Genomic DNA, 15520 nt, shown 5'->3' with positions numbered 1-15520 from the left:
AAGGAAGGAAGGAAGGAAGGAAGGAAGGAAGGAAGGAAGGAAGGAAGTACATTCATTAGGTTTCAATCAAGCTATTGCTCTCTCTCTTTCCTCTCTTTCTCAACCAAACTCTGGGAATAATCATCTACATTCACTGTCTCCACTTCCCGTTCTCTCACTCACTCCTGAACTCTTTGCAATTTGGATTTTTACTTCAACATTCAATAGAATATCCACTCTCTCCAAAGTAGCCAATGATCTTTGAAACGTCAAGTCTGATGAGCTTTGCTCAGTCTCAATCATTCTCAATTTATTTGCTGACCATCCTCTTCCCCTGAATAATTTCTTGTTTCTGAGTATTGGTGACACTACTCTCTTGTCTGTTCACTACTTCTCAGTCACCTTTGCTGGTTCATTATCTACATGATGGTCCTCAACTGTAAGTGTTCCCCAAGGTTCTATCCAGAGATTCTTAAACTTTTTTCTGTCATTGCCTCCTTTGGCAAGGTGGGCAAGTCAGTGAGCCTCATCTCAGAATGTTTTTAAGTACATAAAATAAAATACATAGGATCAAAAAGAAAACAATTTACAGAGAAACAGTTATCTATCTATCTATCTTATCTAAAAAGTTCACAAAACCTAGATGACCTTGTTTCACGTTCTCTCTTGGAAGCCTCATCAAAATCACATCCCATGGGTTTAACTCTCTATGCAGATGACTCAATATATCCAGTCATGATTCCCTTGAGTTTTGGTACTATATCAACAATGGTCTACTGGACATTTCATCTTCAATGTCCTCAAGACACCAAAACTCAATGCATTTTAAACAGAAATCATTATATTTCCACCTAAATCTAATCCTCTTCAAACTTTCCCTATTTCTGTAAAAGGCACTACCATATTTCCATTCTCCCAGTTTTGTAATCTTAACATTATCTCAGTTTCTTCACCTTTATTTACCCCATCTATGTGATCAACTTTTGCCATTTTAACTTTTACATCTTTTGCATGTAACCTCTTTTCTCCACTGACATAATCACCATGTTAGTTCAAGCTCTGGTCATCTCACTCAAATTATTGCACTAGCCTCATAATTTTAGTCACTGCCTCGTGTCTCTTTCTCTATCTCCCCCCACCCCCTCCATTCCAGTCCACCCTCCAGGATACTACCAAACAAATCTCCAATAAGGGGAGATTTACCCACATGACTTCTCAGACAAATCCAGTGGCTTCCTTTTGCCTCTAGGAGCAGATAAAAACTGCTTTATTTTTGCCCTGTACAACCAGGACACAACCCATCATTTGAGCTTCACTGGAAATCACTGCCCCTTATCACACTGCGTGATGCAGTTAAAATGTCCTTCTTTCTATTCTTCACACACAGGTCACTCCAACTATGTCATCTTTCTCTCTTGGGATACTCTCCCTCTTTAATTCTGCATCTTCTTTTGAGATGTAAAACAAGTTACATTTTCTGCATGAAACCTTTCCTGATCCTTCCAAATATGTCATACTTAACTACTTTGTCTATACTTGAATTTATTCCCTTTATATTTCTGCTACATATAAAACTATATATATGTATAGATAATACACAAACTTTTGTCCCCTTTAAAAATGACTGTTCTGAGTAAGGAATGTTTCTTTCTTTGTATTTGTATCTGTTGTGCCTTGATAATAAAAATATAATAAACATAATAAAATTTGATATGTTGACTGATTAAAGTAATGGTTTCAAGTTCACTCAACATCCTGGTTCACCTTAGTATTGAAAGGGAATTTTTTTTCTGTACTTCTTTTATAACAGATTTAAGCAAACAGAAGAGCTAGCAAAACATATAATACAAAGAAAAATAAATACAGTTCAGGTAAAATTATGGAAAAATATGAATTTATACAGAACTTTTTTAAGTTAAATTTTGCAGTTGAAATGGAATTTATCAACAGTTGTCTTAGGAGCTTTTGAAATGATGGATAATGTCTCACAAAATCATTAATCATCACAGACCCTATAGATTTTAAGATTGTGATTTTATCAACTTCATTTAGAGTACAAGTGAAACAAAGAATTGCAAAATTATGTTCTCCTAAATGTTTATTCACTGAAAATAATTTACATAGAAAACAATATTATACATAATAAAAGAAGCTGAACTAAAAATGTAATACCTCTTAAGTTGTCTTGATTTTTAATCATACTTAAAAAGCAAACAAGAACATTAATCTCCTTTTATATTTCCATTATTTACCATATGAAAATATGTTGAAGAAAATTACTTTTCAAATTCACCATGATTGTATAAATGCAGTTACTAACAAAATGAGTTACTAAATTGAACATTAAAAATTCTTTTTGTGTCAAACAGAGTCATTTTTGAAATAAATAAGTTACCAAAATTCTAGGGTCCTCTAACTTATTAGACCTTAGAGAATGTGTTAATTTGCATAAACTGCTCTAATCATCCCAAGCTTGATTTATGGTTCATGCAATTAATGCTCTTGTTGCTTATTAGTGCTTATGTACATCAAAAAATGAAAACTTCTTTTTTTCATTTTTTATTTTCAGACCAGCAACCCAGATTACATTTGTATCGATTTCAGAAGAGATCAACACTATGTTAGCTATGACGAACCTTAAGGGAGATGAATAGAGCTACTTATTTCTCCAACATTTAGGATATGATTGGAATGCTAATTATGACTTCCCTTGAGAAAACTTGTGGAAATATCCCTGGACTAAGAGGCCAAGATCCTGTGTTTGAATCCTGACTTTGCTATTTTTGCCCTGGTCAACCAGAGATAATGAGGTCAGTTAGCCTCTCTGGGCCTGAGCTTCCCCACACATAAAACAAAAGACTCATTAAATGACCTCTAAAGTCCATTCCAGCTCTAAATGCTATATAGACCTTTGGTTAGGATAATAAACAATAATTAAGAAAGCTACAGAAGAGGTTCTAAACATATGTATAAGTCATATGTAATCATAAAACAGGAAAAGATCATATAGGTCTTCTACTTTTCCATCCAGATATTTTTTGATGAAATTTACTAAACAACAAATGCAGCCTTGTCTTCCTAGGAAGCATTGGCATTGAGAAGGATTATTATTAACAAGTAAAATTTGCCTTGGGAATGAACAAATTTTATCTACATCTAAATTAGAAGTTACCTTGCTAAGTTAACAAGTCAGCTAATTCTTCTTGTTCTCAGCGATGAAATGAAGGTGCAGGGCTAAATAATCTCTAAGGTCATTTCCAGTTCTACGATTCTATATCGTGTTCTACGGGTCTTTCCCCAGCTGCATATTTGTACACGTATGCATTTGGAGAAACTGGTCGTCTGTTCTTGGAGGTAGGTTCTTCTTTTGATTGTGAAATTTTAGATTACTTTCAAATGACAGGCCATGGAAAGTGCTCAATGAGAAAAAAATTTCCCAATCTCTGTTGAATTGATGAAACTCTCAATAGGCAACTAGCATTTCAATGTAATGAAACTGAGATGTATGACCCCAGGAAAACAACACCACTGGACACCTCCAGGAGACTGTTCTACAAAGAGCAGGAGAGAACCATCATCCAAGTAAGATCTAGCTGTTGATTAATTTCCAAGAGTTCCATTCAATTGACAAGTATTTATTAAGTGCTTGGTATGGGTCAGGGACTGTGTTAGGTACTTGGGATATAGTGCAATGAATGAGGCAATCCCTAGTTGGAAGCAAAAAGCTTCACAGCAGCTTGGGGGAAATGTACATTTTAATTTTCTATTCAGACATTGGCTTTCTTTGCTTTAACAGCTTATACTGTTTGTACTCCTGTTTGGGCATTATACTAATACCCAAGCACTGAGTATTAAATTAATAACCATGATATTATTCTAAGGTAGTACGCCCATTGAATGGCAATGGTACCTGAAGGCATCTGATACTAGGATAGACATGGACTAAGGACTGAAAGAACTACAAGTTTACAGTGAAAAGGTAATAACAAAGAAGCAAATGAAATTTTTAAAGCAAAATATACTTGCTATCTCTAGTATTAAGTGTAATTCACTTCTAAAAACTGGCCTAAGAAAATATCAAAATTTCTTAATGCCAGTTTTATTTAACATGAAAACATGCACATTTCTTCAACCTAGGAGAAAAAAGCAAAAATTGTACTGTCAACAAATTTTAAAGAAATAAAGGGAAGCATATTATATTACACAGCCCATAGATAGTTGAGAAGACTTATTGCCATAGGAAATATCTGAATTTTTAGAAAAGTTCATTACAAACATAGGAACCAGGGGTAGGAACATGAAGTATAAGACAAAATAAAAAATGACTGATGAAGCCTTGACTAATGAAGCCTGGACAATGAGGAAAAGGAAGGAATCCTCAACCCCTATGCACAGCATTGCAAAATGCCACTAGATGAATAAATTGGGTTTTATTTTTCGCCTTCCTCTGAAGAATCAGGGATTGGAAGCAGGATGCAGGTTACCGGAACTGATGGACCAATGGCCTGATCCAGTATGGCAAATCCTATGTTCCTATAATAAAGGGGAAATTACAGTATATCACTTTGTATACACAGACACGCAGACATTCTCTCTCTCTCTCTCTCTCTCTTTCTCTCTCTCCCTCTCTCTCTCTCTCTCTCTCTCTCTCTCTCTCTCTCTCTCTCTCAGGGGCTGATCTTCCTTCAAAAGAAAATGGTTTTAACATGGATAATCTTCATTCACATCAATGTCAAGCCAATATATAAAATCCAATAATAATGAAAGGACAGAAAACTATTGTAATTTAAAAAACCTTATTGTATAGCACCATTTCAAAGGGGAAAAAAAAGAAGATATCTGTCAAGCAAGAACAGAGAAACAGAATGAAATTATATTTGCTACGAGATAAGAAAATGGGGATTTGGGAGCTTCTGATGCTAAAATGGTTCCCAAGAGAAATCCACACCAAATTGTAGTATAATTATTTGTTTCCATGTCTTATCTCCCATATAAGATTGTAAGCTCCTAGAGAGCAGGGACTAAAATGTATTCATTTCCATATGTCCCCAAGAGGGCCTTTGGACATGGTAGGCATTGAATAAAGGTCTGCAGAATAAATGAAATTCATTCTTGTTTTCACCAAATTCCATCAAGAATCCTTGAATTTTATAGGCATGAACTGAAACAGAGTTGATTTTAAAAGCTATTCTTTAGATGAGAGCTTGCAAAACATTTCAGCAATAAAAGTGGTTTATATCAGGTACTGTCCTAATCAAACAGCTTCTTGTGTTTTAAATCTGAAAACCCTCACAAGCTAATCCCACGAAGAACAACTCAGTAAATCCAACCACTCCAATGGCAAGGTAAGTCTTTATTAACTGGATCTGTTAGTGAGAAACTGAATTGCTGCCGAGCAAGTGCTAATAACCTCATTACCCACTGGGGGCCATGCAGACAATATGGTGCTGAATCCAAACAAAGGATGCAGAAAATTAGTTGTAAGATTTGAAAAATAGTGTCACGAAAGAAGAAAAATACAAATACAACTGAAATAGAGAAACATCCTGTTAAGCACAAACCCGATGATAGTTACTATTAAACTACGTTTCCCCCCACTTTGGGTAAAGCTTAAATATGCCCCAACACGACTTGTCAATCCTTGCTGGCATTGTCCACTAAGCTGACTTTTTATTTTTAACAATGCTTCTTTAGCCATTCCAAACAAACTGAGAACACTTCTGTTGCTGGAAAATATTTTTTAAATTATCCCAACATTTTCTCTCACCTGGTTGGGGATTTAAAACTCACTTAACAAAATCAATTTATTGATTTACTTTCTTCACATTAGCTTTTCTTAAATGCTTACAGGGAACCTCTTATCTTTCAATCACAATTAGAAAGGTGGGCATTACTTAAAAAAGTAGTCATTACTGCTTTCCTGTTACACATATCCCTTATGAGTTTCATGCTAATAAAGCTTTAGGGGACAAACACAAAGAGGAAGGGACAAAATTAAGTGGTGGTAAATAAGATTTTGAAATGACTCACCCATTATCCTACTGAGTGCAACATTTCTTGTAGGAGACTCATCAAGACTGTCAATCCCACTGTAGAGGGAGTGGGAAATTCTTCTTTCCCTGTCATCCAGCACAGTTTCAATAGGCAGTTCTGGCCCAGAGGGGCTCCCAGGTGACTTCACCTATATAGAAAGAGAATCAGATTTAAAGACCCATTTATCAGCGTTCGGCTCCTAGAGAACCAAAACAGCTTGTCCAAAGCATGTACATGGCTGGTTACCAAATGCACTAGAATTTGTCACTCTGGATCACCATAATTTGTGATGATAGCTCTGTTTAACAACAAGCTCTATGTCACCTAATATTGTCTCTGCTATGAAGTCCTGTCAGATTTCAGCCCCTGTAGATGAAGTATGTATGTATGTACATATATCTAAGTTTACATTTAAATATGTGTGTATTTATGTATGCATGTGTGTATATATGTATAAATATGTGTATATATTTGTTTATTTTCATCATGTGTTACAGCTTATTTCTTCAAACAGCTAGCTTATCTCATCTTAATTTAGTTTAGACTGCTTTAGGAGACTGTCTTGGGGCAAGATGTTTCATAATGAAGGCTAACATGGGTTAGATTTTTAAAAATATATAGTTTGGCTTATAAGCCAGTTTCCCCATGATCATCCCATAACAGTATGAATTTACTTACTTAAAATTATATAGACCAAAAACTAGACATCTCTATGCTCAACTGGGATCATTTAAAAAAAAATTTTCTGCAAGTTAGGATATTATAATAATAATATAAACATGCTTCTTTCTATGCGTTCATGTGATTAGTGGGTGACATTCAGATTAAATGCCGTTTGGTGAATATTTAAAGTGTTACTATGTATATGTTTTCACGGAAATCCAGTAGCTTATTACTAAGCAAAGGCAAATTGAGGCCATTCTTTGAGACATAATTCCTCTCTTAATGTAACCAAAAATCTGACTAGACTTTTTTTGTTTGGTTTGGTTTGATTTGGGTTTTTTGGCTGTTAAATGACCCTGAAAACACCTATTGAAGTGGTAGTATATGCGAGCCCTAAGATATTCTTTCCAGAAAACCACTGCCATACAGCCTGTCATCTTATATTTGAAAATATACTTCTTTTTTGGAACCCAAGTGAATATTTAGAAGAGAGGTAGCCTGGTGTAGTGGAAAGAACATCAGCTTTACTGTCCAAAGACCTGAATTAGCGTCCCAGTTCTACCAGTTTTTCCCCATGTGAGACACTGGGAAACTGAGGAAGCCACACAGCCTCAATTTTCTTTTTTGTAAAATGAGGATCATAACATCCATCTATCCACTTCACAGCATTGATGTGAAGAATCAAATGAGATATAGCATATGATAGCAAGCTGTAAACTTTACTGTACTATTGCAAGTAATATACAAGGAGAAAGGTTATTTAACATATCAATAGTTCTCAAATTTAGAGAATATCGTAAATTCAAGAAGGAAGAGTCAATTCACACTATGGTAAACTAAAATGGTATGCTACATGTTCTTTTAAACAGCTGCCTCTTATAATTCATGCTATTCGTAGATCTAGCATGACAACAGAATTCAGGCTATTAAAGCCTTTTAAAAATCCTCCAGGAGGTAACAAAGTACTCCTAAATGCAATACTCACAAGAGGAGCTTTGAAGTCACTCCAATGGACTAACATCTTATGACATTTTGATGCTGGCTTATTGCCAGGCTTTGGGGGGGGGCAAGGGAGGGGATTCACAGCATTCCAAGCAGATGAGGACACAATTGAGAGGGGTTACATAGTCAGTAAAAATGATTATTTCTGTTAGAACCTATCGTCTGTTTAATATAAATGAGATATTTAATGAAGTTCCGAATTGTAGACTTATCTCTCCCAGTTTGATAAGCACTGGAGAGATTTATTGCGCTGAAGGGTCAACACAATTACAATTGGAGGCACGTCAAGCTGCAGGAGAATAATAAACTTGCAGTGCAAGTGAATTAGACTCAATAAGGTTTAAATTGTAAAAAGAAGATTTGTTTTATTAGATTTTTTTAATTGCAGATTACAAGTGGAAGCTTTACTGAAAAGTAAATTACACAATATCCAAGTCCTCTGATGTAAAGAAATCAAAGAAAAATTTAGGGAGAATTTGACTGCTAAGTTCAAAGATTCTATGAAGAAATGAAAACAATTTATGAAACCAACATTCCCAGGACCCTCAAAGAACAACTCCTCCAAGGTATTGTAAATGGGTGCATACATTAAGGAGATTAGCAGCCCTGTGCAACACAAAAATTGATTTTCCCAGGAGACAGCAGCATAGACTCAAGTTTGTTAAACAAATGCATTACTCCAATGCATCTGGTAACTCAGCAATTTGACACTTTTTTGAGGCTGATAGCTAAGTTTCTTTATTTTAGAAAACCATACTGAAATAGACAATAAAATAGCAGAGAAAATAGCATCTACTGTCTCAATCTGAGAGAAACAACTATTGCCCTCTTCTAATAGATATGCTCTGAAAAGAAAGCTAAGTACTTTAACATTTTCACAGGAAAGATTCTTTTCCCCCATCATTTCTAATTAGCATCTCAAAAGGCAAATTTAAATGAAGACATCAATAGTCAACTGCATAAATATTTAACAAAAGATACAATTATCTTTTAATTTCTAAGAAAAATTGGTGGAGGGCCACACAGGTTTTGTTTTAAACCTTTTGATGAATTTTGTTTAAAGAAAATTTGAGTTAAAAAGAAGAGAGACACATCAAGTTGGAGCAAATGCCAAAGTAAAACAAAGTCAGGAAAAGTGAAAAAATGCTACAGAAGCAATTAAGCACTTTTCATTTTACCCTTGGTTATTATAGTCTCTTTACAGGTGGTTTCATTAAATTTATTATTAAACTTTATTAAGAGATAAAAGAGAACTACTGTAAACACCAGTCTCTGCTGAGAGATAAAGCCATGACACCATTTTCTCCAAATCATCTTATTTCAGTCATAGCCGTTCCCAGCAGTTCGGCTGGACACAGAAGATGCAGATCTTGGAAAGAATACTTTTTTTCCTCCTTGGAAAATTATAGAGCTAGAATGGGAAGGGACCTTGGAGGTCACCTAGTCCAACAACTTCAAGTTTCAGATGAGGAAACTAAGTGAACCATAAAAAAAAAAAAAAGAGGCAGAATGAAAATTCTCACAAAGAACTATTTCATGTAAATTCTGTTCTACAGGCATAGACTCTGTGCAAGAGTCTTCTCACTAGAGACTTGAATGAATTTTTTTTCCTCCATGAAAAAGTGATGCCTTTTGCTTTTTAATGGCAAATGACAATTCTATAAATGATTCTGTAAAATGCTTTATGCCATACGCTTTATTTTTTTTTACTCTGAGTCAAAAGAAATCCATTTCCCTCCATTGATATTGTAGTGTACTGTATGTACTTGTATGGTACTGATGCAGTCTAGGGGTGCTAAGAACCCCAAAATGCAAAGGTACAGGGCAAGAATTGCCTAGAAAGAATTCGACCACTCAAGCCTTCCTTCAGTCAGAGTAGGGAGTTTATTATGATACCGGCTGAGTGGGCGAGATTCCTAGTGTGTCTGGCTTATTTGTGATGCCAAAACAAGCGGGCCAGAGTCTAAAACTCTGTACAATTTAATGGGGGTAAGACTGATATTTTTATACAGAAAGTCTGTGGGAATATCTGGATGGGGTTAAGGAGTGGCAAGTAAGCTAATTAAGTAATCAAGGTGGACCCAAGTGGGCCAGATGCCTTGCGCTGAGGCATCTGGGCTACTGAAGTGTATGGGCTACTGAAATGTATGGGAAAATTCAGGGACTGGGTTGCTTTCAAAGTCATGGTCTTTTCCTTTTAGGGCTTCAGATCCCATCCCCATCAGTACCCCTCCCAATCTTACTGAAAGAGAGATATCCTCCAGTTTTGTCCATGAACCACAGATGTAAGGAAGTTCAGAAGTAAGGAGCATATGGAAGGAAAGATAAGGAGTTTTGTTTTAGATATGGTGAGTTGGAGATATCTATAGGATATCCAGTTGAAGGTGTCCAAAAGGTAGTTGGTGATATGAGAGTGAAGAGGGTGAGGTGAAAGAATAGAGATAATCCATTTGCACAATTAAGTTACATCAACACACATTTGTTCAGCTCCCACTAGGTGCAAGGCACTGCTGGAAAAGCAACTCAAAACATACATCCTTCAAACAGTGAGTCAAGAGAGTCAATTTTTTATGGATAACATTATCTACTATCCTTTCCTAAGTTTGTGAAATCAGGGTTGGTTTTTGTCACATAAAATTATTCTTTCTGCTTTAGACTCCATAGAAAAGTTCAGTGTTAAAAGTGTCTAAAATAATTCCTGCCACCTCTGGGGTTGCAGCTTTCCAAAACATATTGGCAAAAGTAAATTAATATTCACTGAAAAAGTCTAAATAAACATGACCCCCAAATAGCTACAGATTTTCTTTTTTTAACAGGCTTGGACAAGACAGAAAATAATTGACAAAAAAAAAAAGAGAAACCTATAAAAGGTAAACCCTAAAGGCACCTGGAGGTACCTTCTGTAGCCAATGTATGATGGTATTTCAATAAAATTCCAGAAAGGGAAAATATATAACAATCATTTAAGTGGACAATGATCAAAACATAGAAAAAGTGACTGGATAATCCGATGCAATATTAGATTGCATGGCACTGGAGAACACAATAGGTGAGCAGATGTCTCTCTGCTTAAAGTTTCGCTTGATGTCAGTCTTTCCCAGAACATCGAGCCAAGTTACCTCTGTGGATGCGTCAGTCATCAGTAGATCATTTCAACATATGGGTTGAACATCTTGTTTGAGGAGAGACTTCAGGGCTACATTTATATCATTATTGAAATCATTAAATTAAATGCTTTTTAAAAAATTAACAAAGGAGAAACAGAGTAAGATTATATTTTTCTATACCTGTGCACAAAATGGTTATTTTTAAAAGGCATCATACTATAGAAAATGACTTGGCTATGTCTGCATTTTCCCTTTACATATATTCATTAAGGATATCCATGATATGTACATAAAGCATTCTCATGAAGCATTGACAGATTATAAAAAAAAAGTAGGAATTTAGGTTGGGAGTCGCTGATTTTTCAATAAATTTCATAATAAAAGAATAAAAGTTCTCTCTGTGATATTTTCTTTGGAATCCTCTTTATATGGAAAATCAATTCCAGGGTGTCTTTAAATTCTCTCCCCTTTAGCACAAATCTTTTTTTTTTTAAATGCATTTAATCAATCTCAATTGTTCTTTCTGGGTCTTAAGGCTTCTGGAGAAGTTGTATGATACCCAGGGAGCAAAGGACTGAATTTTGAGCCAAAGGACCTAAGAACCAATCCCAGACATTCCATTTACTACTTTCTGTAATCAAGTCACTTAATCTCCTCAGGTCTCTCACTTTCCTTATCTAGAAAACCAGGACATTGGATTAGATAGATGACCTCTAAGGGGTTTTCCATTTCTAGATCAAGAATCCTGTGATCTTTATGCTATTGCTACTTCTCCACATAATGCATGAGGTTTAAAGTTGATGAAGCCCAAATGTGATGGTTCCACTGTAATCATTTATAAAAAGAAATCACAAAAATACCAGATTGCCTTCATTTTATGTTTGGTTTTAGGCTTTTGGTTTCTTCCATATATGGCTTTGCATTAGTTATTCTTCAAAATCTGGAGAAAATTCACATCAAATTCTCTGCAGGTTTGGCTTATCCTCAAATAGTGTTACTCTTTTGTGAGGTGATATTGCCAATGAAACAATAGTCTTTCATCACCTTTACTCTTAGTGGATCTTAAATGAGTTCACGTTCTCAATTAGTGTTACCCTTGGTTGCCATGTCTCACTCATTTAGTAAAAAGAATGTTTACTGGCTGAATGATTTCCTCAGTCTTTTCATTTTGGTAATGACTTGGCAAGCATACGATTAGTACCTATTCAAATAAATAATACTAACAGCTAGCATTTATATAAAACATTAGTGTTTGAAAAGATCTTTGCCAATATTATCTCATTTTATCCTCGCAAAAGACTTGAGAGGTAGGTACAATTATTATCCCCGTGTTACAGATAAGGAAACAAAGGCAGACAGTGGTTAAGTGACTTGCTCAGGCTATACAATTAGTAAGTTTCTGAGGCTGGATTTGAACTCAAATCTTCCTGACTCTAGGGCCAGAACTCTATCAATTCTGCTGTCCACCCAACTGATGATTCAATAGCCTTTGCATTCCCATTTTTCAAAGTGAACAACTTTTTAAAATAGTATGATTTTCAGCTCATGCAACTGTCTTCTCATATTGTATTTATTTTGAGTCTTGTTATTAATTAGTAGATGATCTAACTAAATATAATTTTGGAATTACTCTCTAAGGTGTAATGTCACTTCCAGGCTATAAAGACACTGAATTTGATATATTTATGAGACTATTAAGTGAATGCCATATGTAGCACCTTGTATCTCTTTTCTTAAAGGAAAAAACATGCAGAGACTAGGACTGGGATTTCCCTGGTATAGAGAACTTCCAGATCAAGTCCCTCTCCCAAAGCAGTTTAGCATTTTCTCTGCAATATAAAGTCCTAGAGAGTTGCCTAGAACACTGAGAGGTTACATGATTTGCCCAGGGCCACTAAGCCAGTATGGCAAGACATGAGCTCAGGTTTAGCCGGCTTCAACACCAGCTGTGTTCAATTTCCCCAGGCTACCTACCTAAAAAAGATGAATAATAAAGTCTATAAATACCTTAAAAGGCTTTGCCATCTTATTAATGTATTTTCAACAGCATTTTCCATAATTGGAAATCATGGTCCCCTTTAATCACTTCTATATTAAAGCCACTTATTATGACACCATCAATACTGAAGTTTTATCTAAATTTTTTAAAACGTATTAATTTTTTATTGGAGTTTTAACTAAATGTATAATTCATGTTACTCTTTACATCCTCAGTTTAAAAAAAAAAACACTTTCCACTTGTATGCAGGGGGCAGGGAAATAACACAAGGATACATGATGATGATCTGGGCCTCTTTATCCATCTTAATTCAGAAGAAGAATCACTGCTCCTAAACTTCTCCTACACATACATACACCCATATATTCAATTTCACTATGTGAAGCCTTAAAGAGGGACAAATCTGACAGCCATTGTGCAGACCCACAGCAGTGTCTTTCAAATGAAGCCAGTTCCAAGGAAGGGAAAATCCAATCCCTAGAAGTTGCCTCCTCTGAGTAGGTAAGGAAAAACTGCTTCTCTCCATCATTCTGCCTTCCATTAAGAGTGCACCCTACTAGAGGAGAGAATACTGAACAGGGCAAATGCCCAAGGAAGCTACTCTTTCCCCTATACTTAGGGCAGCAGTGTACCAAAAAGTAGAAGAGCTAAACATAAACAAGAATTCTACTCTTTCCTCATTAAAAATAATGAGATTAACTATTAGTGAATTTTTAGAAAAGGAGTGCACAGAATTATGCAAAATTCAAGAAAATAGAGATGAAATCCCTTCACAAATATACTTACTTCTAACTGGCATACTGTGGTAATTTTTTTTTAAATGACATCAACATTGTAATACAAATGATAAAAACGACATTCAAATGGATGTGGAATTGATTACTACAGATACCAGGTCTCAAAATACATTTTCTAAATTTAATTAAGTCCCCCACCTAAGAGTCATGATGAATGTTAGCCTAATTGAAATATTGGATATCAAATGGTTCAACGAAATGCTCCCTTTTTTTCTTTTTACCTCATTGCATTTGCTTATTCTCCTTGCTACAATAAGCTGAATCATTCCTCGCTTGTTTCCCTCTGTAGACATGGACCTTCTTAGTGTTTCCATGGCATCTTGATTTGTCTTGCCCAACAGGGATTCTCCATTTACTGCTATCAGTTGATCATTCACTCGAAGCCTTCCATCCTGGGAAGAAAAAGAGATAATAGTAAGGCCTGTAAATAAGGAAGTACTTGCTTTTGTAATAGTTAAATACTGTTACAAAATGAAGTTTGCCTTCAGTAAGGAAACAAAAACAAAAACTTTTTTTAATCCTAATAGATTATGCTCAATTGAACTCTCATATAATAGCATCTAAGCAGCCATTGAAGATTGTGTCTATTCCAACAATTTATACATTTGTAAATCAAGTCATTAGCATAATCTGTTTTCCCAAATAGCATACTAATTCAAACAACACAATATGATTATTTTCTTGCTTCCAGAGACTCTTATAGAGGGAAATATTTGAGTCTGACTAATATTTTAATCTGGAACAGCACAATCTTTTCAAACGGAGCCATGAAATTTTCCTATGGAGAAATGGCATGTGTTACTGAAGCTCTATTTGCCAGACAACAACATTGTCACTCAGGGAGTCTATCACCAAGCTATATGACATCATATAGCCGTATATTTTTCACATTTACAATTTCAAGAAAAATGCAATTTTAAGCCGATTTTCCATGCAAAAGGAATATCATCATCAGAATGTGCTATGGTTTGTTGGTTCAGAAAACAGAGTCAACATAGATATTAAAGGAAGAGACAGCATGATGTTGTGCTAGGTTTGGAGTCAGTGAGACCTGGTTTTAAGTCTAACCTAAATTTGATCCTGGACAAGTCACTTAACCTTTTAATGACTCAGGCAAATCCCTAGGATAGATCTAATTGGCCCTCTTTCCCTTCTCCCAATATGTATTTTTCATTCTTTATTGTGTGTGTGTGTGTGTATGCATATATATTTTTGTATACACTATGAGCTAGTTATCTTCCTTGATAGCATCAATAAATAATCAATAAATCAACAAGCCTCTATTAAATTTTTACTAAACATTGGGCAAAAGACATAAAAGCATTCCTTGCCTTTAGGGGAACTAATATTCTAATAATAAAAAAAAAAAAAACCCAGCATAAAAATAATCCGGTGCAGATTGGATATATAGAGAACAAACAGATGACAACCTCAAAAGAGAAGGCAGAAACAGTCAAGGGGACCAGGAAAAGACTCCTTAAGGAAATGGGATTTGAGCAAGGTGTTGAATTAAGTCCAGGAAATTTAGAAGTGAAGGTGAAGGAGAACAGCACACGAAGATGGAAAATGTAGTGTTCTCCAGGAGGAGCAGCAAAAATCACCTCTTTGAGACAAGAACTTCATTTTTTTTTTTGCCTTTGCATCCCTAGATGCTTAACAAATACTTGTTAAGTTAATCTCATAGCTAAAGCTTCTTGTGCTTACTGGGGTACAAAACGAGAAAATGTCAGTGGAATTAGCCAACTTCAATAAACTTTTGGTTCCTGGGCATGAAACTCCATACAGTAGTAGTAACATTTTGCTGATGAAATGACTATCTTTGTGCCCCTCTCCATTAGAGATCTACAGCATGGCCCCTTGCATTATCTTTCCAGATGACCTGATTTTGTCTGTCACACACACACACACACACACACACACACACACACACACACACACAC

At 35.4% G+C, this 15520-nt stretch overlaps 1 protein-coding gene across 1 annotated transcript in view; it reads right to left on the bottom strand.

Annotated features, from left to right (window-relative positions):
• Positions 1 to 15520, bottom strand: part of PARD3 (par-3 family cell polarity regulator) — a 659823-nt gene that overhangs the window by 239145 nt on the left and 405158 nt on the right. The window contains exons 13-14 of the mRNA XM_027841563.1: positions 13802 to 13972; positions 6010 to 6160 (exon numbers count right to left, since the gene is read on the bottom strand). Of these exons, the coding sequence (XP_027697364.1) occupies positions 6010 to 6160; positions 13802 to 13972 (322 nt within the window). The remainder of the gene's footprint in view (positions 1 to 6009; positions 6161 to 13801; positions 13973 to 15520) is intronic.

This window comes from Vombatus ursinus, unplaced genomic scaffold, assembly GCF_900497805.2.
Source record: "Vombatus ursinus unplaced genomic scaffold, bare-nosed wombat genome assembly UNPS02014861.1, whole genome shotgun sequence".
NCBI lineage: Eukaryota > Metazoa > Chordata > Mammalia > Diprotodontia > Vombatidae > Vombatus > Vombatus ursinus.
This window is presented reverse-complemented; position numbering and strand designations above follow the sequence as displayed.